The sequence below is a fragment of the Canis lupus genome, chromosome 12 (assembly GCF_003254725.2).
Source record: "Canis lupus dingo isolate Sandy chromosome 12, ASM325472v2, whole genome shotgun sequence".
Taxonomy (NCBI): Eukaryota; Metazoa; Chordata; class Mammalia; order Carnivora; family Canidae; genus Canis; species Canis lupus.
The window spans coordinates 65,642,346-65,665,180 of NC_064254.1; the positions used below are offsets into that span (position 1 = coordinate 65,642,346).

General features: G+C 37.3%; 1 protein-coding gene across 5 annotated transcripts in view; it reads left to right on the forward strand.

Annotated features, from left to right (window-relative positions):
• AFG1L (AFG1 like ATPase) overlaps positions 1-22,835 on the forward strand; it is a 203,945-nt gene that overhangs the window by 39,200 nt on the left and 141,910 nt on the right. For all 5 annotated transcript variants that reach the window (XR_007401347.1, XR_007401345.1, XM_049092448.1 and 2 more), the window contains exon 3: positions 22,250-22,301. Coding sequence is in view for 3 of the 5 variants with exons in the window: in XM_049092448.1 (XP_048948405.1) it covers positions 22,250-22,301 (52 nt within the window). In the remaining 2 variants the exon portion in view is untranslated. The remainder of the gene's footprint in view (positions 1-22,249; positions 22,302-22,835) is intronic.

The following is a 22,835-nucleotide window of genomic DNA, read 5'->3' on the forward strand; positions in this document are numbered from 1 at the left end:
TGGACCTCTTATGCCTCTAGTTGAACACCTTGCACCACTGCATTTTGCTGGTCCCCCTTGCCTTTACACTTAACCTTCTTGAATGGGCTCCTGTCAGGACAGTTCTAGCCACTATACCTTTTTATGGTGTCTATTTAGGCTACAGGAAGCCTAACATCTCCTTTCTCCAGTCCCTACTCTAGCTTCAGTCAGCCTCTTGGAGACCTATGTAAGGTTCTTCCATGGACACTTCCATAGCTTGCTTTAGTAACTGCCTGTGGATTTCCTCCCCAAAACAGGCATCCAGCTGGAGAGGGGGATACCCATCTCGTCTTACACTCACTCCTAATCTCTTTGGTTGCTTCCCTTGGAGACCACTCGCTTTTGCTCTTGCTGTGAGGTTTATCTGGGGTAGGTGCCACAACATTCCTTACTTAGCTAATGGCTTTCTACCTTGATTACTTTCTTCAGTTCCACTTTGACTTTGGGGCTGTTTTTGCTGCTTTTTTCTTTTTAAAGTAATTCCTGCATCGGTATGACTAATACTTCTTCTTCTTCTTTTTTTTTTTAAATACTTGTTTTTCCTTGTCCTTAGCTTTGAGCTTTTGCTGAAATTCTGAGACAACAGGAAAACTCCCATTCCTTATCCCATTATAAAAGCCATTGTCATCAATTATGTCCTCTTCAAATTATGAGGGATATTAATAGAAGAAGAGTTAGAATATGGTTCAACTGAAGACACTAGTTTTCTTTTAATTGACTGGCCAACCATCCTCCCTCATGTACAAACATTCTATTATTATGAGGTCTTTAGAGAAAAGGTAATATATGTGTTAGTAGTACTTTATTTAAAAACTCTAATCAAAGTAATTTTACTTTTAAAAAAGCACTTTAGCATATACTTACATAGTTGTATTTTTATAAGAAAGAAAAACGCTGTCATTGAATTAACAAATCTTTTGGTTAAATGGACTGAGGATTCATTTAAGTTACAAGAGATGGAGATTTAAAATAAGACTACATATGCAAATAGCAGTGAAGGCCATCTCCACGATACAGCCAGGCCTCCCGGAGCCAGAGCCTGAGGCTTTGCATCAGTGGTTCTGAAAGTGTTGATGACTTGACTGGCAGTGGTAACAGGTACCTGCTGATTCTTGCTCCAGCGCTCTGTCACTCATGTAATTTGCTTACTATGTTGTTCCTTCCCCATGTCTGTTTCTACTTCAGTTTGTTCTGCCCATTTATTAATTCTCTTCCTATGTCTGTGGTTTAAATTCCTCAGTTAGAATCTGATAGGAAACCCAATCACTTTATCCCTGTTTGGGCAAAGCTTTCATACTGAGTCTCTTGGAGGCCATGATTCAGGGTAAAGATCAGATCTCTGCCTCAGGTACCATTCAGGGCTCTGGTGATTATAGTGGTTCCCTCAGAAGTAGACTGTGAGTGTGGTGGCTAATGTGATTGGCCAGTCCAGCACTTCTTATAGGAAATAATAAGGAATTTATCCCTTTCAATGGGCACCCTTTCTTCATCTTCCAGTATTACCACAATACTGGAAAGAACTAAAAATTTGCAAAGCATAGACTGCTTATGTACTGTGTACCTAATTATAGTTTGTAATACAGATGGTCTTCCAAATAAAACATTGGCTTGGTTACGTGTCATAGCCAGGAGGCAGGATGTTTTACTTAACTGGGGTTTTGGTTATCTGAGAGTTAAATTGCTTTCATGAATTTTCTGTTTTTTTTTTTTTTTTTTTTTTTTTTAATTTATTATTTATGATAGTCACAGAGAGAGAGAGAGGCAGAGACACAGGCAGAGGGAGAAGCAGGCTCCATGCACCGGGAGCCCGACGTGGGATTCGATCCCGGGTCTCCAGGATCGTGCCCTGGGCCAAAGGCAGGCGCCAAACCGCTGCGCCACCCAGGGATCCCTGAATTTTCTGTTTTATTCTCTTTCTGGTCCTTTTAGAAATACGGTCCTTTTTTTCCCCCTCCTCTCCACTCTGTATCATCTGTAGGGCTCATCTTACTGTGATTTGTGAACTTATATCCAGTGAAAAGTAGCCTTTAATCATTAATATATCTGGCTGCCAGTTCAACAACATGTTTTTTTTTTCTTTAAAATTATTGTTTCGCTTTTCTCATAAAATTATTATTTGGCTCTTCTCAGGGCTTTTCTCCCACACTTCCTCCTGTGATTTCTGAATTGGCAATGATGGGTCTGCTTGGTAAATTTACAATTATTTAGCAGTAAGTAAATATAATATTTACTATGTAGAATCTCTGGTTTTAATGTGTAGTTGTAATCTGATATAAGAGATTTGACATCTCAGGTAGTTTTATTTTATTTTATCTTTTTTTTTAAGATTTTATTTATTCAATTATGACAGTGAGAGAGAAAGGCAGAGACACAGGCAGAGAGAGAAGCAGGCTCCATGTAGGGAGCCCGATGTGGGACTCGATCCGGGACTCCAGGATTATGCCCTGGGCCGAAGGCGGGTGCTAAAAACCGCTGAGCCACCCAGGATCCCTTCTCAGGTAGTTTTAAATGTGTCTAATGAAAGCTCATATTTGTTAAATCCTAATGTATATGTGAATAAGTCTTTTGTAGATAGATTAGCATTTCTTTATGGTAGTATTTGCCCTGTAGTCCCTTAAGCTTGCTAAATCTTTGACATTGAAAGAGACCCAAACATCTAATATAATTTGAGTAAAACATAGATAAAAGCTTAGGTTTTGTGTATTTGTTTGTTAAGGAGATAGAAGTTTATTGAACCTCATAAGCATGGCAATATGACCTGTTTTCCCTCAGACCTTCAGACCAGGGAGCCACCCTGGCTAGAGACCTTTAGTTGTCTGAGGAGTACTAGGGTTTGACCCCTGGAAGGCCAAAAAGAGAAAGGAGAGGGAAGAAAGCTTCCCTAAGGCGATCTAGCTGGTTCCTCTCTGGGGCTTTGGATCCTCATCTAGGAGTAACCTTGGCTTGGGGGTGGAAGCACAAAGTCTCCCCATATAGGCCACCAACTGTGGTGCCTCTTTGGATCAGATGGGAGGTCCACTGTGGGGCAGCTGGTCAGGTGGAAACTGGCAGTGCAGGCAATGAAAGAATTCACCCAAGGCAGAACAAAGGAGATAAAAGTTTATTGAATACACCAGAAGGGAGCAGTGGACAGACAGCACAGCATAGGAGAGACTGCTTAAAAGCTTTAGTTTTTGAAAATTGTAAAGATGCCACAGACCTATTCCTTTTTCAAATTTTAATTTAAATTCCAGTTAATTAGCATACAGCGTAATATTAGTTTCAGGTGTAGAATTTAGTGATTCAACACTTATGTACAATACCTGGTGCTCATCACAGCACATGCCCTTCTTAATCCCCATCCCTTATTTAACTCATCACCCTTTTCCATCCCCTTTGGTAACTATCAGATTGTTCTCTATAGTTATGAGTCTATTTCTTGGTTTGCCTCTTTTTTTTTTTTTGCCAATGTTTACTCGTTTTTTAAATTCCACACATGAGTGAAATCATATGGTATTTATCTTTCTCTGACTTATTTTGCTTAGCATTATACTCTTTAGCTCCATCCACATCATAGCAAATGTCAAGATTTCATTCTTTTTTATAGCTGAGTAATATTCCATTGTATAAACATACCACTGCTCTTTACCCATTTGTCACTTGATGGACATTTGGGCTCTTTCCATAATTTGGCATTTGCTGATAATGTTATAAACCTCAGGATGCATGTATCCCTTTGGATTAGTATTTTTGTATCTGTTGGGTAGATACCTACTAGTGCTATTGTTGGATCATAGTGTAGATCTCTTTTTAACTTTTTAAGAAAACTCCATACTGTTTTCTAGAGTGGCTGCACCAGTTTGCATTCCCACCAACAGTGTAAGAGTGTTCCCCTTTATCCACATCCTCGCCAACACCTGTTGTTTCCTGTGTTGTTAATTTTAGCCATTCTGACTGGTCTGAGGGGATATCTCATTGTAGTGTTGATTTGTATTTCCCTGATGATGAGTGATGTTGAATATCTTTTTATGGGCCTATTGGCCATCTGGATATCATCTTTGGAAAAATGTCTGTTCATGTCTTCTGCCCATTTTTTAGCTGGATTATTTGTTTTTTTGATGTTGAGTTTGATAAGTTCTTCATGTATTTTGGATACTAACCCTTTATTGGACATGTCATTTGTAAATATCTTCTCTCATTCTGTAGGTTGCTTTTTAGTTTTGTTGATTGTTTCTTTCACTGTGCAGAGCTTTTTATTTTAATGAAGTCCCAGTTTATTTTTGCTTTTGTTTCCCTTGTGTTAGAAGACCTATCTAGTAAGAAGTTGCTATGGCTGGTGTCAAAGAGGTTACTGTTGTGCTCTTTAGGATTTTGGTGGTTTCCTTTCTCACATTTAGGTCTTCCATTTTGAGTCTATTTTTTGTGTATGGCATAAGAAAGTGGTCCATTTTCATTCTTTTGCACGTAGGTATCCAGTTTTCCCACCACCATTTGTTGAAGAGGCTATCTTTAAGAGATTGGATATTCTTTCCTGCTATGTCAAAGATTGATTGACCATATAATTGTGAGACCTATTTCTTCTAAAAATCAGAGAAGGAAAACTTGGGCTACTAGGTTGTTTTAGTGAAAGGAGAACTTTATTTTTAGATTTGTTGATTTTGGGAACTAATATTTATGATTTTATTTTTTTCTCTAAGCTTATTGAGAAATTACAGTTCAAGGGATACAAAGTGATAATTTGATACTCATGTATTGCAAAATGATTATCACAATAAGGTTAGTTAATATCTGCATCCTTTCACATAATTACCATTTTTTTAATGGTGAAAACATTTAGGACCTACTGTCTTAACTACTTTTGAGTATATAATTTTTTCTTTTTAAAAATATTTTAATTTAAATTCAGTTTAATTAACAGTAGTGTATTAGTTTCACAGGTAGAATTAGAGGTTCATCAGTTGCATAAAATACCCAATGCTCATTCTATCAAGTGCTCCCCTTAATGCCCATCACCTAGTTACCCCATCCACCACCCACCTCCCCTCCAGCAACCCTCAGTTTGTTTCTATAGTTAAGAGTCTCTTATGGTTTGTCTCACTCTGTTTCCATCTTATTTATCTCTCCCTTTCCCTGTGTTCATCGGTTTTGTTTCTTAAATTCCACATATGATATATGTCTTTTTCTGACTTATTTTGCTTAGCATAATACTCTCTAGCTCCATCCATGTCATTGCAAATGGCAAGATTTCATTCTTTTTGATGGTTGAGTAATATTCCAGTGCATGTATGCATATGTGTGTGTGTGGTGTATGTATGTATGTATGCCACATCTTCTTTATCCATTCATCTGTTGATAGACATCTGGGCTCTTTCCATAGTTTGATTGTTGTAGACATCAATGCTCTAAACATTGGGGTGCAGGTGCCCCTTTGAATCACTATGCTTGTATCCTTTGGGTAAATATCTAATAATACAATTGCTGGGTCATAGGGTACCTCTACTTTTACCTTCTTGAGGGACCTCCATACTGTTTATTTTTTAGTTAATTTTTAGTCCCCATACTGTACATGGATCCCCAGAACTTATTCATCTTATAGCTGGCACTTTGTACTCTTTGACCAATATCTTGTCATTGCCCACAGCCCCCAGTAACCATCATTCTACAAATTTGACGTTTTTAGAGAAAATACAGCATTTGTCTTTCTCTGTCTGACATATTTCACTTAGCAATATGGGCATTTGTGTGTGTGTGTGTGTTTTTCCTTTTAATGTCAGCTTTATGCCCACTGTGGGGCTCGAACTCATGACCCTGAGGTAAAGAGCTGCACCGTACAGGGGCATAAAAGGACCAGCTGAGCCATACAGGGGCCCTTGAGCATTTTTTAAAAAGATTTATTTATTTTAGAGAGAGAGAGAGTACACAAGTGAGAGGGGCAAAGGATGAAGGAGAGAGTATCTCAAGCAGACTCTGTGCTAAGTGTGGAGCCTGATGTGGGGCTCAGTCTCAATCTTGAGTGGAAACCAGGAGTTGTGGGCTTAACCAACTGATCCACCCAGGTGCCGCTTGTGCAATTGTTTTTAATGCAGAATTTTAAACATTCATTACAGTGAATGTACTTTTTTTTTTCATTGTACTCCTAAGAAACTTGCTGTAAGGCTAAACTATAATATTAAAATGCCCCTTCACAAAATGTCTGAATTCTTGATGATGGTAAAACTGGTGGCAGTCTACCAGGCAGTTTTTCCTACCTGTATAACAGTGTTTTCTCTAATAAAATTTTGAAAAAAATTATGAGCAGATGACCATGCTATTGAAACAACAAACTATGAGGAATGAGCATTTATGAACACTTTACCTTTGTTATCAAATAAAACTTACAACCAGGTTAATCTGACACATTTAATGTATGCATAATTGTTATTGTGCTGTGAGGTAATTAGGCATAAATGGTAAGTAGTTCATGTAAATCACTATAATTAGAATTACTTTTACACAGCCAAATCAAGCATTTCTAGAGTCAGGGAGGGAGAGAATTAAATAGAGTGTAGAGCTATTCTGAAAATCTCTGTTTCCATTAATCAGGGCTATACAGACAGCCGGGTTTTTCCATCTCTTGAGAGGCGACATCATAGCCCAAGAGACCTGGGAATAGGAGTGGAAGGCACAATATTCTTTCCTTTTCCTCCTGCTCTCTACAAAAAATAATTTTCAGTGTTTCCCTAATGAGAAATTATTTCCAACTCCCTTTTACATCCTATCATCTTTTATTTGGATGTCTCTACTTACCCTCCTAAGAACAATGTGTATATCACATAGAAAAGACCTGTCCTGCCTTTAAAGTCAGCTAATCTAAGGTCTTGATGTTTTTTTTGTTCTGGCTTCTAGCATTTGGAGGCTATGAGCAGGATACCTGGAATGCTAGCTGTGGCCTTTTAGACGATGTGGGAGGCCTGATCTGAATCCCTTTAGTTATTTATCCAAGACTAAGCCATTTGCTGTTTTTCTCAGTTTTCCCCTTCTCTCTTCCACCTAATGGACTGAGCACTTATTCTCTCCATTCCTCTTCTTAGAACAGGCATTTCCTATAGGTAAAGTACATTGAACAGCATGATTTGGGCAAAATTTCCCTGATCCTTTTATCCATTAGAAAATCATAAGCAATGTTGAATACAAAATGAACAGTATCTATTGCTACACTTTCATTAAAGACCAGGAATTAATTAATTAATTAATTAATTAATTAAAATATCTGTATCCATGGTGGGGCTTAAACTTATGACCCTGAGATCAATAGTCACATATTGCACCAACTGAGCCACCCAGGCACCTCAAGACCAGGAATATTTTTAAATGAATATTTCTCATATCAAATTTTTATGACAGCTGAAGCAAAAGCATTATGCCCTAACCCAGTGATGGCATTATCTGTAAGAAGTGAGATCAGGAGTCATACTACATTGTTTTTTTGAAAACTAACATATCCCAGATTCATTTAAATTCTGAATTTTGAGAATCAGAATGTAATAGGCCTGTTTCTGTCTCTAGAATAATTAACCAATGTATTCAATTACATTTTGAAGTTTTGTCATAATTCCTAAGGTGAAATTATGCTATCAACATAGATGGAGAACATCTTTAATCAGTCCTTTGAAGTGAATTTAAAGGAAGGGGTATAGGCCTACTTCATAATGTTTAGGATTAGAATTTTTTTGTTTTTATCCCAGAACTGTCTACTTTGGTTATGGAAGCAAAATTATATAGGTCATAAGGAGATATCAGTACCATGGAATCTAGGCTGAGATTATATAGTTGGATCTCTAGATCAAGGGTTGACAAATATTTTCTTTAAAGGTCCATGTAGGAAGGCTTTTAGACTTAGGGGGCCATATGATCTCTGTCCCAATTACTCAGTTCTACCATTGTAATCAAAGCAGCCACAGAAATACTATATATAAATGTACTTCAGCAAATATTTATTTACAAAAACAGGTGTCAGGTTGAGTTTGGCCCACAGGCCATGATTTACTGACTGCTGCCCTAGATGACTGCTACCTGACCAGATTTTGAAGACTGGTGGGAGACCATTATTATATTCACTACTCTGCTTGAACTGTACTTAGTCTTCATCTAGCTTTCCAATCTAATTCCCTGTTACTCTAGTCAACAGAATCATTCAGTATTCCATTACATAGGCAAACAAATGGGACAAAATAGGAAGTTCAGAAGTTGCATGACAACTTGACATACCATTGAAGTGGCACTGCAAATCAGTGGGGGGAAAAGATAGTCTAGTCAATAAACAGGAGTCAGACAATTGATTATGTGAAAAGTAAAATAAAATTAGGTACCTTTTCTTCTAAACATAAATATGTTATTATTATTATTTTAAAAATATTTCATTTATTTGAGAGTGACAACCTGAGCGGAGGGACAGGGCGAGGAAGAGGGAGAGATGCAGGGCTTGATCCCAGAACTCTAGGATCATGACCTGAGTCAAAGGCAGATGCTTAGCTGACTGAGCCACCCAGACATGCACATAAACATAAATTACATCGAATTAATGTCCTATACTTAACCTTCTTGAGGGAAATATAGAGGAATATCTTTATGAACCTGGGAAAAGGTAGAATTTCTTATATAAGAATTGAAAGCATAGGGGCACCTAGGTGGTTTGGTTGGTTAAGCACCCGACATGATTTTGGCTCAGGTCATGGTCTCAGGGTCCTGGGATAGAGCTTCATGTTGCGCTTTCTGCTCATTGAGGAATCTGCTTGTTTCTCTCCCTCTGTTCTTCCCCCTGTTCCTGCTCGAGCTCTCTGTCTTTCAAGAAAAGAAATATATATATATGAAAGCCTAAATTATGAAGATAAAGCTGGATACATTTGGCTGTACTAAAATTTAAAACTTTTAGCCAAGAAAAAAGCATCATTGGAAAAATGAAAAGGTGGAACATAGACTGGGAGAAAGTATTTGCATCAAAAATAATTGACTATGGATTATTATCTAGAATGTATAAAGGATTATCAAAAATAGAAAAAAATGCAATAGGAGAATGGATGAAGAGTCTGTTTTGGGGGGATAATTAGCAGATGCCTCAAAAATGGGTAAGTAAATCAGAATGTACTTCTAAAATGGAATGCATGGGATGATTTCAAAATCAGGATTGTTAACTCTCAGGAGTTAGGACACAAAGGGAGGCTTCAACTGTATCTAACGTTTTACTACTTAAATTTTGGAATAAGTATGTCAAAATATGGAGATTTGATAAAGCTGGGTGGTAGGTAACCAGTTAGTCAGTATTTAATCCAAGTTAGCCAGTTTATAGTAAAAATATTTTTAAGTGTAATTGTTAGATATTTTGACAGGTTCTTTTAAATCATTTTGAGGGAATTACAATTTGATAATGTAGTTTTAGACTCGTTCATCATTTGGTTCTTACAAACAGACTGAGGAGGGGAAATTATTAACACAGAGCTCAGAAAGGCATAGAAAGTACCTTAGACTTTTTAGCAATGGAAATTTTTTTCTCTCTCTGAAATTCCATGAGCTGAATTTTCTTGGCCTTAAATCATTTTCATGAATGCCAGATGTTTCTGAGTTCTATATGTGTAGCTATGTGTCCATTTAATATTGGATTTAATCTTTCTTTCGGTAATGTTTTGTCTTTTTAAAGTAAGGTACTCATTTCAAATACTGGGGAAATAATGAGCCGAGTGTTTTTTTGTCTTCTAAAGGAGAATTAATAAATCTTCAGAGTGGACATGGGAAAGTAGTTCTGTTGTGTAGCTGGGAAAAGCAAATCATTTTGTTTTATAACAGAGGTTATCATGCGGGTGCCTGGGTGGCTCAGTCGATTAAATGTCTGCCTTTAGCTCAGGTCATGATCCCAGGGCCCCGGATCGAGCCCCATCAGCTTCCTGCTCAGTGGGGAGTTTGCTTCTCCCTCTGCCCTTCCCCCTGCTTCTCTCTCTCTCTTTCACTTTCTCTCAAATAAATAAATAAAATCTTAAAAAAAAAGAAGAGAAAAGTCTGTCATGCTTAGCTAGAAAATGTATCTCTTTGCTTATTGGAGGACCCTGAATTTTGTTATATATAAATTCAATTCAACAAAAAGAGAGTTGGTTCTCATTATGTGCTAGGCTTCATGCTGGAGACTGAGCATACAGATGTGAATGAGAGTAATGGTTACTGATTTCAGTCATACTTTGTTCAGTAGAAGAATGATCATAAACAGTTATAACTCAGTGAATTAAAAAACATCATGTGGGTATGAAATGCATATGGGAATAGTCTTTGAGAGCTGACTAAATAAAAGAATTTTATTTTCACTTGAGACTTAAAATTCTGACTCAATTAAAAAGAAATTTTATGAATCAGAGTACTATTGATTTACTCTTAAAGGACCAGATTCCAAATGTGGATATATACATTAAAATCAACAGCATAAAACCCACAAAAGGGGATCTCTGGGTGGCGCAGCGGTTTGGCGCCTGCCTTTGGTCCAGGGCGTGATCCTGGAGACCCGGGATCGAATCCCACGTCGGGCTCCCGGTGCATGGAGCTTGCTTCTCCCTCTGCCTGTGTCTCTGCCTCTCTCTCTCTCTCTCTCTCTCTGTGACTATCATAAATAAATAAAAAAAAAATTTGAAAAAAACCCCCACAAAACCCCCTATTTATATATTTAAGTTTATATGTATTAACTATGAACTCCTATTACTATATTTAAAATACTGTGTTCAACATGTTTAAGAATATTCCAATTAAAAATATATTAAATTACTTTCACATTTGTGTTATTAAGATAAATGAAGATATTGCTGTAGGCACATGACACTGGCTTTACCATATCAAATGTTTCCAGTTTCTGAATTGGCCATGTGACTGTCTTAGTATTAAATACATTTAGTATTATTCTTATAATCATTATTAAATGTTTCTGTTAAATGTAATATTTACTATCTACAGAGAATAAAATGTAAATAATACACTTAGTAAGATTAATAATTACTTTATAAAACACTACTGAGAACCATTCTATAAAACTTCCATTTATGTTATTAAACAATAGCAATTTTTGAAACTAAAATGGAGTATTCAAAATTAAAGTTGGAGATGAAAAAAGTCTCAAATTTCTTCTTAGGTTCAAAATGTTCAGGAAGTTTGTGTGAAGACTGAATGAAACCTAAAGGCAGTCCTATCATTTTCAGGATGTGGGGATTGTGGGGGAAAATTCATTACATAGTAAAGGAAAATCAGGATGGATAGATGGCAGGCTAGAAAAATCCCTTGGCAGAAATTATTCAAGGAGTAAGAAAACAGAGGTCTCCATTTTAAGAATTGTTCACTTCTATGCGCTGGCAATAAGGCCTTTGATTTGGAGGAAGCAATGGGTAGGGAAGCATGGGAGCAAGGGTGAGAATCTAAGTAGAGGGTGAGGGATCTTTTTTTAGATGAAGGCCCTTGGGTGAAGGGCACACTCTAATTGGGAAAGCCATGTGATGTAATAGATTATGGTTTATCAAGTTCTGGTAGTTTCATTCTTCTTGTAAAGTCACCAGTTAATCTGGTTTGGAATTGTCTAAATTTTCCTTTTATTTTCAGTTGTTTTCCAATAAAATCTATTTCAGCCTGAAGTTTAGAGTTGTCCCTCCTAAGCTCTTCACTGTTGCTATTCCTGAAGATTCTCTATGAAGGCAGCATCCTTGAAGGTTAACTCTAAGAAGTTATTCCCTTTTAACAATATTAAGCCTTTCAAGAATTAGATATTTGCCTTCATTTAGTTTAAGTTGTGTAAAGCAAAATCTGCTTACTATTTTTTTTTTTAACTGAGTGAAAGCCTTTATTTTGAAATAAGAGATGAGGGAAGAAAAACTGAGCAATTGCAACCCATGCCCTCATCTCTCCTAGAAATGTGCAGATATTAGGATCTGAACACATGTTTCAAGCCACACTGCCATGCTGTGTACAGTTTCTTTAAGAGAAGCCTAAAGCACAGATGTAAGGCAATCTGTACCTTCTTCATGGTAATGAAAACCACCACAGTTCTACTTTCAGTTGTCTTTGCTTCAGTGAACCACATGAATCCCCCCACAAATATTTCTTCCTGAAACACACTTTTACCTGGCAACCAGAATGCCTGGAGATGTGAGTGCCGGTGTCCTTGTCTATGGTTTCCTCCCATTCTATTCTCCAATGTATCAAGAGCAGTATTTCTAACACAAAATCTGATTATTCCATTCTGCTTAATTAAGACTTCTCAGTACTCTCAGGAGGAAATACAGACTCACTGGTGTGTTCTACAAGGTCCTTAAGAACCTAGTCCCTGCCTCTTGCCCACTTTATCTGTCTTAGTTCTTTGCTGTTAAAGCACCAGCTGTGACAAACTATTTGAAAATCCTTGGAAAAGGCTAGGACCTTCTCTCATCTCTGGGTCTGCCACGGCTACCCCTTGCTCCATCCTTCTGTCTCATTTATCTTATATTGCTCACCTGGTGACCAAATACTCCTTTAGTAAATACTTTGTTTTCTGGGTCTTTTAGGTCGCAGAGCCCAGCTCACTGCCTGCTATGAAGTAGATGCTCAGTGGTCAATCCATGCTTGCAGAATAAATGAAAAATGAGTAACCAAGCCATCAGTGAAGATGCACAAAGCAATCTCTGCTGACTCTGAAGGCTGTCAGCCTATCTGTGTGTCTGTGTGAGAGTGTTGGTGTCTCTAGGAGTTTCTAGATCCATTTGCCTCTCTATGGATATGTTTGTTTTCTCATTCCCTCCATAGAATCAGTTATTTGATAATACAGGAGAAACCTCAACCAGATTCAAAATGAGGGATATTGGGGCACTTGGGTGACTCAGTCGATTGAGTGTCCGGCTCTTGGTTTCAGCTCAGGTCCTGATCTTGTGGTTGTGGGATTGAGCCCTCAGTGAGGAGTCTGCTTGAGATGCTCTCTCCCTTTCCCTCTGCCCCTCCTGCTCGTGCTCTTTCTCACTCTGAAATGGATAAATATATTAAAAGAAAAAAAAATCAGGAATATTTTTCACACCTTTTTTTTTTCTTTTGGATGAATTCAGATTGGTTTGAAAATTAATGCATAAGCATAATTCAGGACATTCATCTGAATTAGTAGTGGACTGGAATAGATCACACCTAGCATAGTTTTGTCTAAGCCAGTCCAGAATCAGAGTATCATGAGTGAATTAACATGGAAGATTTGCTGAAGAAATTGCTGGCTGTTATTTTGTCTCCCAGTGGCACATATAGACACTTATAAATGCTTATTGCTTGAATGCATGAGGCATTAAAAAGTCATTTGCATCTTCAAACTCTGTTAGAGTCAGAAATTAAGCCATTTCTTATGCTGGTTGTTCTAGAGGTTTAAGCTCCCCCCCCTCCCCACACTTGCTAGTTATTTAGATACTTAAATAGGCTTAATTATACTAGTAAACTGAACAAATTGGTGTACTTTAGGTTATGAGGGTTCTTTTGCAATTCAGCTGAAGGCATTTAAAAAAAGATTTTCATTTAAAGAGAATTTATGGGTGCTAACATATAGTGTTCAGTCTTTTAGTTTTTAAAGATCTTCTTAGAAACCTGAAGTGATCTACTTTTATCAGAAAGTGGTCTATGTTGAGAATGATATAATGCTAGTTTTTAAAAGATGTAATTATGCTCAGCATTCCAGCTGGAATCATTGTCTCTGATTCTATCATTTCTGGAGATAATAATGGAATGATGAGGGGAGTGGGGAGAAACAGGAAAAGTAGTATTCCTGCATTTTAAACAAATTGAAAACAACCCTTTTTATTTTAAAGCATCACCCTTATTATCTAATTGTCCTAATGGAAATTATGCTGAAGTAGCAGGTGGATAGTATCCCAAAAAGGTGGAGGACATGCTGTTTAAATTTATAAGTTTGATGAGAGTCACCTTGGATTACTTTTTAATGCTAAAATTTTAATATAAGGAACAAAACATAAGTTAAAATGATTAAATCAAAATATTCCTGAGGATGACAAATGTTTACTTTGCAGCAGTTAAAGGAATAGTTTTGGCAACAGTTTTGAAAGCACTTGTCTAAAATGTTAAATATGCCGATACTTTTAGAATAATTTTAGACTTAATTCAAAAGTGAAAGCAGTTCACCAAACAAAAAGTAAAAGCAATTTAGTAAATAATCACCATATTTCCCCCCAACTTTTTGTTTTGAAAAATTTCAACAATTTGCTTATATCCATGAATGGTTGACATTTTGCCTCATTTGTTTTTTCTAAATATATGTACATATATATGTACACACACACACACACATATGTATTTTCTTTAATTACCTGAAGGTTGCAACATAGTAACATTTGACCCTTAAAAACATCATTGTGTATGTCCTAACAAGGACCTTCTCCTGCATAACTGAATTACCATTATCACACCCAACAAATTTAACATTGTTATAATATTATCGAAAATATAGTTGCCTGATTTAGCAAATAAAAATATAGAATGTCCAAGTAAATTTGGGTTTCAGGTAAATAATACTTTGTTAGTGATGTATATCTCTTGCAATATTTGGGACATGTGTATACTAAAAAATTATTTGATGTTAATCTGAAATTCACATTTAACTGGGCATTGTATATTTTATCTGGCAACCCTAAATATGAAACCCACATTCACATTTCTTAAGTTGTCCCCTAAATATCCCTTTAACTCTGTGTGTGTGTGTGTGTGTGTGTGTGTGTGTGTTTGGATTCACATTTTGTATTTGATTATGTTTCATAACATTTTGATAGAATAATGATTGGATATTTACTTTTTAAAATGTAAACCCCATGTTCAAAAGATTCTTTGGGTGGAAATGGGCTTTAAATACTGTGTATAAACTTCAAAACATAAATTTTACTGTATTTAGTGGTTTGGAGTATATCACCAAACACATAACAGCCAGGACTCCAAACAATGGTGGTATCATCAACCGTCCTCTTTTTTTTTTTTTTTTTCCTAAGATTTTGTTTGACAGAGGGAGAACACAAGTGGCGGGGAGGGGGCTGAGAGAGAGAGAGAAGCAGACTCCTCACTGAGTAGGGAGCTGGATGTGGGCCTCCATCCCAGGACCCCAAGATCATGACCTGAGGTGAAGGTAGACGCTTAACCAACTGAGCCTTCCAGGTACCTCCCCCCTTTTAAGATTTATTTATTTATTTGAGAGAGAGGGAGAGAGCTTGAGCTCAGTGGGGAGGGACAGAGGGAGAGAGAATCCCAACTGGACTCCACACTGAGTGAGGAGCCCAGTCTCCCCGCCCTGAGACTGTGACCTGAGCTGAAACCAGAAGTTGGATGCCTAACCAACTTTGCCACCCAGGTACCCCACAGCATATTTCTTTATTGAACAGTTGTCAGTTTAGTCATACTGTTTTAAAAAATTTTAATGACATTCTTCTGACACCTGCTTTTCTTATTCTCTCTTTTGATTTAGGTTATTAACAGTAAGTATTCTAAACTTGAGAATGCTCTCTGACTGGAGAGTTCTAGGAGTTTTTTTTTTTTTTTTTTTAAGATTCCATAGATAATTGATATCATTCAGTATACGTCTTTTTCTTTCCCTTTTTTCTTAAAGTTTATTTAAGTAATCTCTAGTTGATGTGGGGCTCGATCTCACAACCCCGAGATCAAGAGTCACAGGCTCTTCCAGTTGAGCCAGCCAGGTACCCCAGTATATGTTTGTTTGTTTGTTTGTTTGTTTCTTCCTTTCTTTTCTTTTCTTTTCTTTTCTTTTCTTTTCTTTTCTTTTCTTTTCTTTTCTTTTCTTTTCGATTTATTTATTTATTTATTTATTTATTTATTTATTTATTTATTCATGATAGACATAGAGAGAGAGAGAGAGAGAGGCAGAGACACAGGCAGAGGGAGAAGCAGGCTCCATGCCGGGAGCCTGACGCGGGACTTGATCCTGGGACTCCAGGATCACGCCCTGGGCCAAAGGCAGGTGCTAAACTGCTGAGCCACCCAGGGATCCCCCGTGTATGTCTGTTTATGTCTGATTTGTTTCACTTAGTAAAAAGCCCTTGAGATCCCTCCATGTTGTTACAGATGGCAAGATTTCCTTTTTTTTTTTTAATACCTGAGTAATATCCATATATATATAGAAATTTACCAACTGATAAATGGATAAAGAAAATGTGGGGTGTGTGTGTATATATATATATAACACACCCTAGGGGTATATATATATATATATATATATACCCACCCCTAGGTTATTTTCATGTCTTGGTTGTTGTAAATAGTGGCACAATAACATGAAGGGGGGGGGTATCTTTTTGAGTTAGTGTTTTCATTTCTTTTGGATAAATACCCAGAAGTGGAATTACTGGATGAATTTTGGGGTATTTCCAGAAATCTGCTGTGTGTCCTCCCCTTTGGGGAGGACATTAAAATTCACTGTGCTATGAAAAAAAAAGAAAAGAAAAGATGGCAGCAATTCATATTCTTACTAATTTTTGAGCCTGCCTGTCTCCCTACATTTTTGACAATACTGTATTCTCTCAGACTTTTAGGTTTTTGTCATGGCAGTATTTCATTGTTATTTTAAAACACATCTCTTTCATTGTGGAGGAGAAAATGTATTTTTTCAAATGTTTAAGCCATTTGTTTTCTTATCGATTTATAAAAACTCCTGTTTACTAAGGAAAAAATTGTTGTCTGTAATATTGCAGGATTTTTTTTTTGCCTTTTTACTGTTAGCATTCCCCCCCCCCCAAAAAAAAACCCAGAAATGTTTCATTTCACTGGTTTTAATGTTTCTGTCTTTTCCATTTTAGTTTTTGGGTTTAAGTCCTGCTTGTAAGACATTATACTTAAAGATTGTAAAAATAAATTCACAGCAACACATTTATAAAGATGTTGATGAAAAGGAATACAAGAGAAGTGAAACATTTAATTTGATGGGTATGGTTCTTAAGAAGGTGGTGGGGGTGAGAACTGAGATCCAGAAATAGAAAGTTGCTTAGAGGGGAGCCTGGTTAAGCATCTGCCTTTGGCTCAGGTCGTGATCCTGGAGTCCTGGGATGGAGCCCTGCATTGGGCTCCCTGTTTCTCCCTCTCCCTCTGCTGCTTCCCCTGCTTGTCCTCTTTCTCTCTCTGTCAAATAAATAAATAAAATCTTAAAAAAAGAAAAGAAAAGAAAGTTGCATAGGAAGAGGAATCATCTCACTTTGTTACAAGAGGGAGAGAGGAAAAGATGGGTGCTGAAATGGGTGGGATTGCAGTTTGATGTAGGAAGTTGAAGGAGTTCCACCTCAATGCCTTCTGTTTTCTCTCTAAGAAGAAGTGGGAGACATCTGCTGAAAGTGATGGGGGAAGTGTAGAAGAGCTTGAAGGAGCTGAGAAGGTTCCAGAGAATTATTGTAGAAACAGAGAATGAACTAACCAATGAAACAGAATTGTTGGCAATAGGAAGGGACTGGTGAGAGGGCGCACTCTGAAGGGCTTTCAGACTTGTTTCAGCAATATTCCAAAGTCTGGATGGACATGAGGGGAGGGTTGATTTCTTAGGATAAGATTTTTCTATTTTTACTATCCTTCCATCGTTTATTTCTAATTTTATACATTATGGTTGGAGTACAGTGATTCTTTGGAATTTATTGAGGTTTCCTTTATGGCTTAGTGTATTGACTATATTTGAAATTAGTGCTACGTGCTCTTGAATGTTTTCTTTATGTGTTTGGTATAGAGTTTATTATATAGATAAGAAGCAGCTTGAGTGCACGTTAGTGTTCGGATCTTTGAGAGAGGTGTTTCAAAGAGTGTCATTTTTTTTTTTTTTTCTGGTATGGTACATAGATTTTGATGGGAACAAAACAAAAACCTCAGTAAAACATGAAGTTTGTGGTCTTGAGCATGAGTGAGTGGACCTTGTGATTAGTTATACAGAGCTGGGTAGTGTGTGGGAACTCCCCTGTAACGTCCCCTGCACCTAGTAGATAAGGAAATGGCAGGTTGTTGAGTTGATATGGCTTATCCAGAGGCACTAAGCTAGTAAAGTAGCAGAACCAGCATTTTTACCTAGGTCTTTTGGGTTCAATTCCAGTGTTCTTCTGCTCTTTTATACTAGTGGAGATAGGTGATAGGTTACCACTACCTTCCAACATCATCTTTAAACTTACCAGGTAACAATCTATAATATATTGTCAAAACCCCATTAGAGACGGTGTTGTCATCCTCCTTTACAAATTTCCAAAAATATAGGTAACATAGAAAATCTTACAACTGGTCCCTAAGGAAACTTGTTCATGTTCAGAGTTTCAAGCCTTCAACTAGTAAGTGTTAAGTGTGCGCATTTTAAGGGTAGGGTGAGTATCAGCATCCTGGCAGGAAACCATTCACAGCAGATGTTTCAAATAAAGACTGGATCCAGATGACATAGTCATGGGCAGGGCAGGCCTAATACAGCAAACAAGGGATAGAGGACTGAAGGAGGAGCCTGGAGTGGGCTGGAGTTGTAGCATGAGGACCTGATGGATGGTCCTGGAGGGATGCAGCTTTGCCAGAGACACAGCTCGGAGGCAGAGAGGGAACAGGAAGGAATGGCCGATTTTTCTCTGCTCCCTCCCTGCCATCTCCTGCTAGTGTGTCCCAAGGGCTGAGACCAGTTAGCAGCTAGCTAGCAAGGTTAGCTTCTTGGGGTGCAGAGCAGGAGAGAGAAAGTATGGGAGAAGGAAATGGAGAATATCATTTGTTGAGGAATGATTTAGGGTGGAGTTTTCTGAGACCTAAGAACAAATGTTAGAAATTAAAACATTAACAAAGGAAATTTAATGGAACTGAAAAATAGGGTAAACTGTGAGAAAATGTAAATTAGGAACATGTAAATGATGTGGGTTCCTGTGTAAGTCATTTTGAAGAAAACTGTGAACTTTACTTTCCCTGAATTCACTACTATGAATACAGAATTTTAAAACTCGTTTAGGATCCATTTTATAGTCTAAATAGTCTTACTGTTTGCCATTCAATTCTGATTTTCCCCTTAAAAATATAGATTTTTAAATCCCTTGAAATAATTTCAATATTTTTGGTAGACTGAAATATATTAGGAGAAAATCAGCTTACCCTCTCCAAGTGAAAATACTTGGGAGTATGTATTGTTGAGGTAGACAGTATCTAAATTGTTACAATTATATAATATCATAGTTACATAATTGTAAAATATGCATGTAATATATGGTGTAATATATTTGCTAAAATGTTCTTTCCAAAATATGTTGAGTTTGAGTGGGTAAAACAGAAGATAGGACCAAAAGTTATTTATAGGGGCAGCATTGATCGAGTTCTCTCCATGTCATCGTTTTTCCCCAATCTTGTTAAATTTTTCTCTCAAACTTCATTTATTTAGCATATATTGATGATATCATATGAAAGTACTAGAGTAGACCCTGGACTTATTCCTACAAAATGTGTTGTGAAGAATTATGAATTGTTATGACACTTCAAGTTACCTAATAGAGAATGTTGCTTTCAAAAGATTTCTGATACATAGAATATACTTAGAGATTATGAGGTTCTATGCAAGTTTTCGAATTTGAAGCTGTTCTAAAATTATTTAAGAGCATAATGCTTTTTTCTGGCAAGTTGAAAATAGAATAACCAGTGTACAAGAATGGCTCATATAAGATTTTAAAACAAAACAAATTAAGAGGTTTTGGCAGGAGTGGAATCTGTTTTCCGTTGAGATTTAAGAATAGATGGAGAGTTAATGTGCAGAGGAACACAGGGAAGGCATCCAGCTGGCAAAATCAAAGCAAAGAAGATCCTTTTGCCTAAATCATGGGGAAGGTTCTTTTGGATGAGGCGTGCTGGAGTCAGGCACTGGGTTTACAGAGAAAGCTAAGAGGAGCAGGAAAGCTAGAGAGGTTTCTGACATGCTGGAGTGAACCCACAGAGTAAAAACAAAAGTGTTATGTACTAGATTATATCCACCCTTTGAGGATGTTCTCTGCCAAAATCTTGACTGATCTAGTTTGTGCTAAGTGGCGTAAACCTTCGTTTCTTCGTTTCTTTCTGCTTTTACCCTCTGCTCTCTCTCTGCTCTGGCTTAACCTTGGCTTTTGTACAGATGATTAGAAACTGTTACAGAGTTTGAAGATTACTCTTCTAAGTGGAACAAAATTTAGGATGGTTATTTGGGTTGAGAATAATATCAGGCACAGAGAAGTTCATTTTGTTTCTTCCTTGGAGCCCTCCATCCTCCTGTGTCGGTCTGGACTAGATTGCTTTCTTGATCTGCCTGTGCCTCTGTGTTTCTGGAGCAACCCTCCATCTTACCAGGGCTTCCTTGCCAGGATCCTGTCTTTCCTGGAATCTAGGTGTTCCTATTTTTGTTGGGGGGTGTTTTTAAGACCTTCTGTCTGGAATGTCAATTTTCCATTTTCATACTCGATGGGTAGATTTAATAGATTAGATTGGATATCATTGTCCCTCAAATCTTATTCTTTGTTGTTTGTGACCTGTTCCTCTACCTCTTTGTCACCGTCCCCAGTGGCCACCTTGAACATTTGTAGGATGTTCTTTTATATCCCTGGTACATGATACCAGTCAGGATTGTGACTTGATACAGGTTTAATTTCCCTCCCTGTGCTGAATACTTACTTTGTCCTCACAACTTAGAAATCAGGTTCTTCAGATTTGAGAAAAATCTGCATTATTTCTTAGATAACTTCCTCCTCTCTTTCCCCCCTCTATTTTCTCTTTCTGGAATTCCTTTTTTTGTCAGATATTGGACCTCCTAATGAATTAATCCAGTAGTTTTTTTATTTTCCACCTATTCTTGTTGCTACTTATTTGTTTATTTTCTGAGGCATTTCTTCAAGTTTATCTTCTAATCCTTTTTCTGAAATTTTATTTCTACTACCATATATTAAAATTTTTTTTTAACTTTTAAGTAATCTCTACATTCAGTATGGGGCTTGAATCATAATCCTAAGATCAAGAGTTGCATTCTCTACTGACTGAGCCAGCCAGGCGCCCCTCTGCTACCATATTTTAAATTTCAAAATGTTCTTTTGTTCTTGATGTTCCTTTTTCAAAATTGCATTTTGTTCTTGCTTTATAGTTTTAATAGCTTCTCTTATTTTCCCCAGCATATTAATTATATTGATTACAGTTTTATTTTTAAAATACTTTATTTATTTGAGAGAGAGAGTGTGCGCACATATGAGAGTTGGAAGAGGAGCAGGGGAGAGGGACAAGTAGACTTTGTGCTGAGCACCAAGTCCCACATGGGGTTTGATCCCACCACCCTAAAATCATGACCTGAGCTAAAATCAAGAGTCAGTCACTTAACCAACTGAGCCCCCCAGTACCCCAGATTACAGTTTTATTTTGAAGTTTTCCTTTAGCTGTCTGTATAGTCTGTTTCCTCTGAATTTTTTAAAAAGATTTATTTATTTATTTTTAGGGAGAGAGTGTGCATATGAGTGCAAGAATGGGGAGGGGCAGAGGGAGAGAGAGAGAGAGAGAGAATCTCAAGCAAACTCCCCATTGAGGGCAGAGCCCATCTTGGGACTGGATCTCACGACCCTGAGATCATGGCCTGAGCCAAAAACAAGAGGTAAAGAGGTGGACACTTAACTGACCGAACCACCCAGGCACCCCTGTTTCCTCTGAGTTTTTATCCCCTTGGTACTCTTGCTCTGGTCTCCAACTTTCCTCTTGGACATTTTTCTTTTCTAGTTTCTATTGATTCTTGTGTGTCATCAATTCATTATAGAATCTTTTCAGACACTAACAAGCCAATTGAAGACTCTGTCGTAAGAGGTTGGTTGATTGATGTGCCCTACCATAAGGTGATCTAATAGGGATCAGTTTTTTCTTTGGGAGAAGTCCACACATAAATGCCTTCAGGATTTTTTTTTTTTTTCTGGAGACTATTCAGTGTCTTTAGAAAAATTCTTCTGATCTCTTGCTTGCTGAGAATGAGCTAGGTGGTCATTGTTTGGGGAGTCTATTTGGGAAAGAGGGGAAGTTACTGAATGATGTAGGGGATGTTGTGGGACTTCAGAGCCCTTGCTCTGGGCTACTATGATTCTTGCCTCCCATATTAAAATGTAAGTTGGTCTTCATAGCCTTTTACATCAAATTTTTTGTACTTATTGTGTACAATAGCCCATTTTAGTCCTGTATATGACAGTTAGACACTGTGTATATGATAACATTAAATTATTTGCATGTTAGAGATTTATAATTTGTTCTTAATTTGCAGCTTTTTTCAAGGAGCAAACCTCCAAGGGGCCTGTATGTTTATGGAGATGTTGGTAAGTGTGTTGAAGTAAGTTTTGAGTGGTCCAAGTAGGATGTTCCCAGCTTTCATTCAGGGATAGTTCTGTTTCCACCCCTCACTCTACTACCAGTTAGGGAACAGGATGAGGCCAAGTAAAATGGCATGGGGAGAGAGAAGGGCAGTTATCTTAGTTTTCATTTTTACTTCTCAGAGGGTACGACTAGTTTAAAGCTGGATTAGTTATCATGGTAGGATACAGACATTGTTTAGTGTATAAGCTGAGTTGATCTCAGGGAAGGGAATTATCTATAAATAGGTTATTAAGGTAAATCAGAATCTCATTGCTCAGTGCTATTTGACTCAGCTAATACTTAAAAAAAATTAGCTGCTCTTTTTTACTTTAACTTCCACTACTATTTTTACTCATAATCTAAACCCTTGTCCTCAATATAGTTATTATTACCTTTAATGTAGTTATTAGTGGATATTCTTAATGGGTGAGTGGTTACGTTTCCTTGGTTTCCCACATCCATATATTGGGTTCAAAGACTCACCTTTTCTTGGAAAT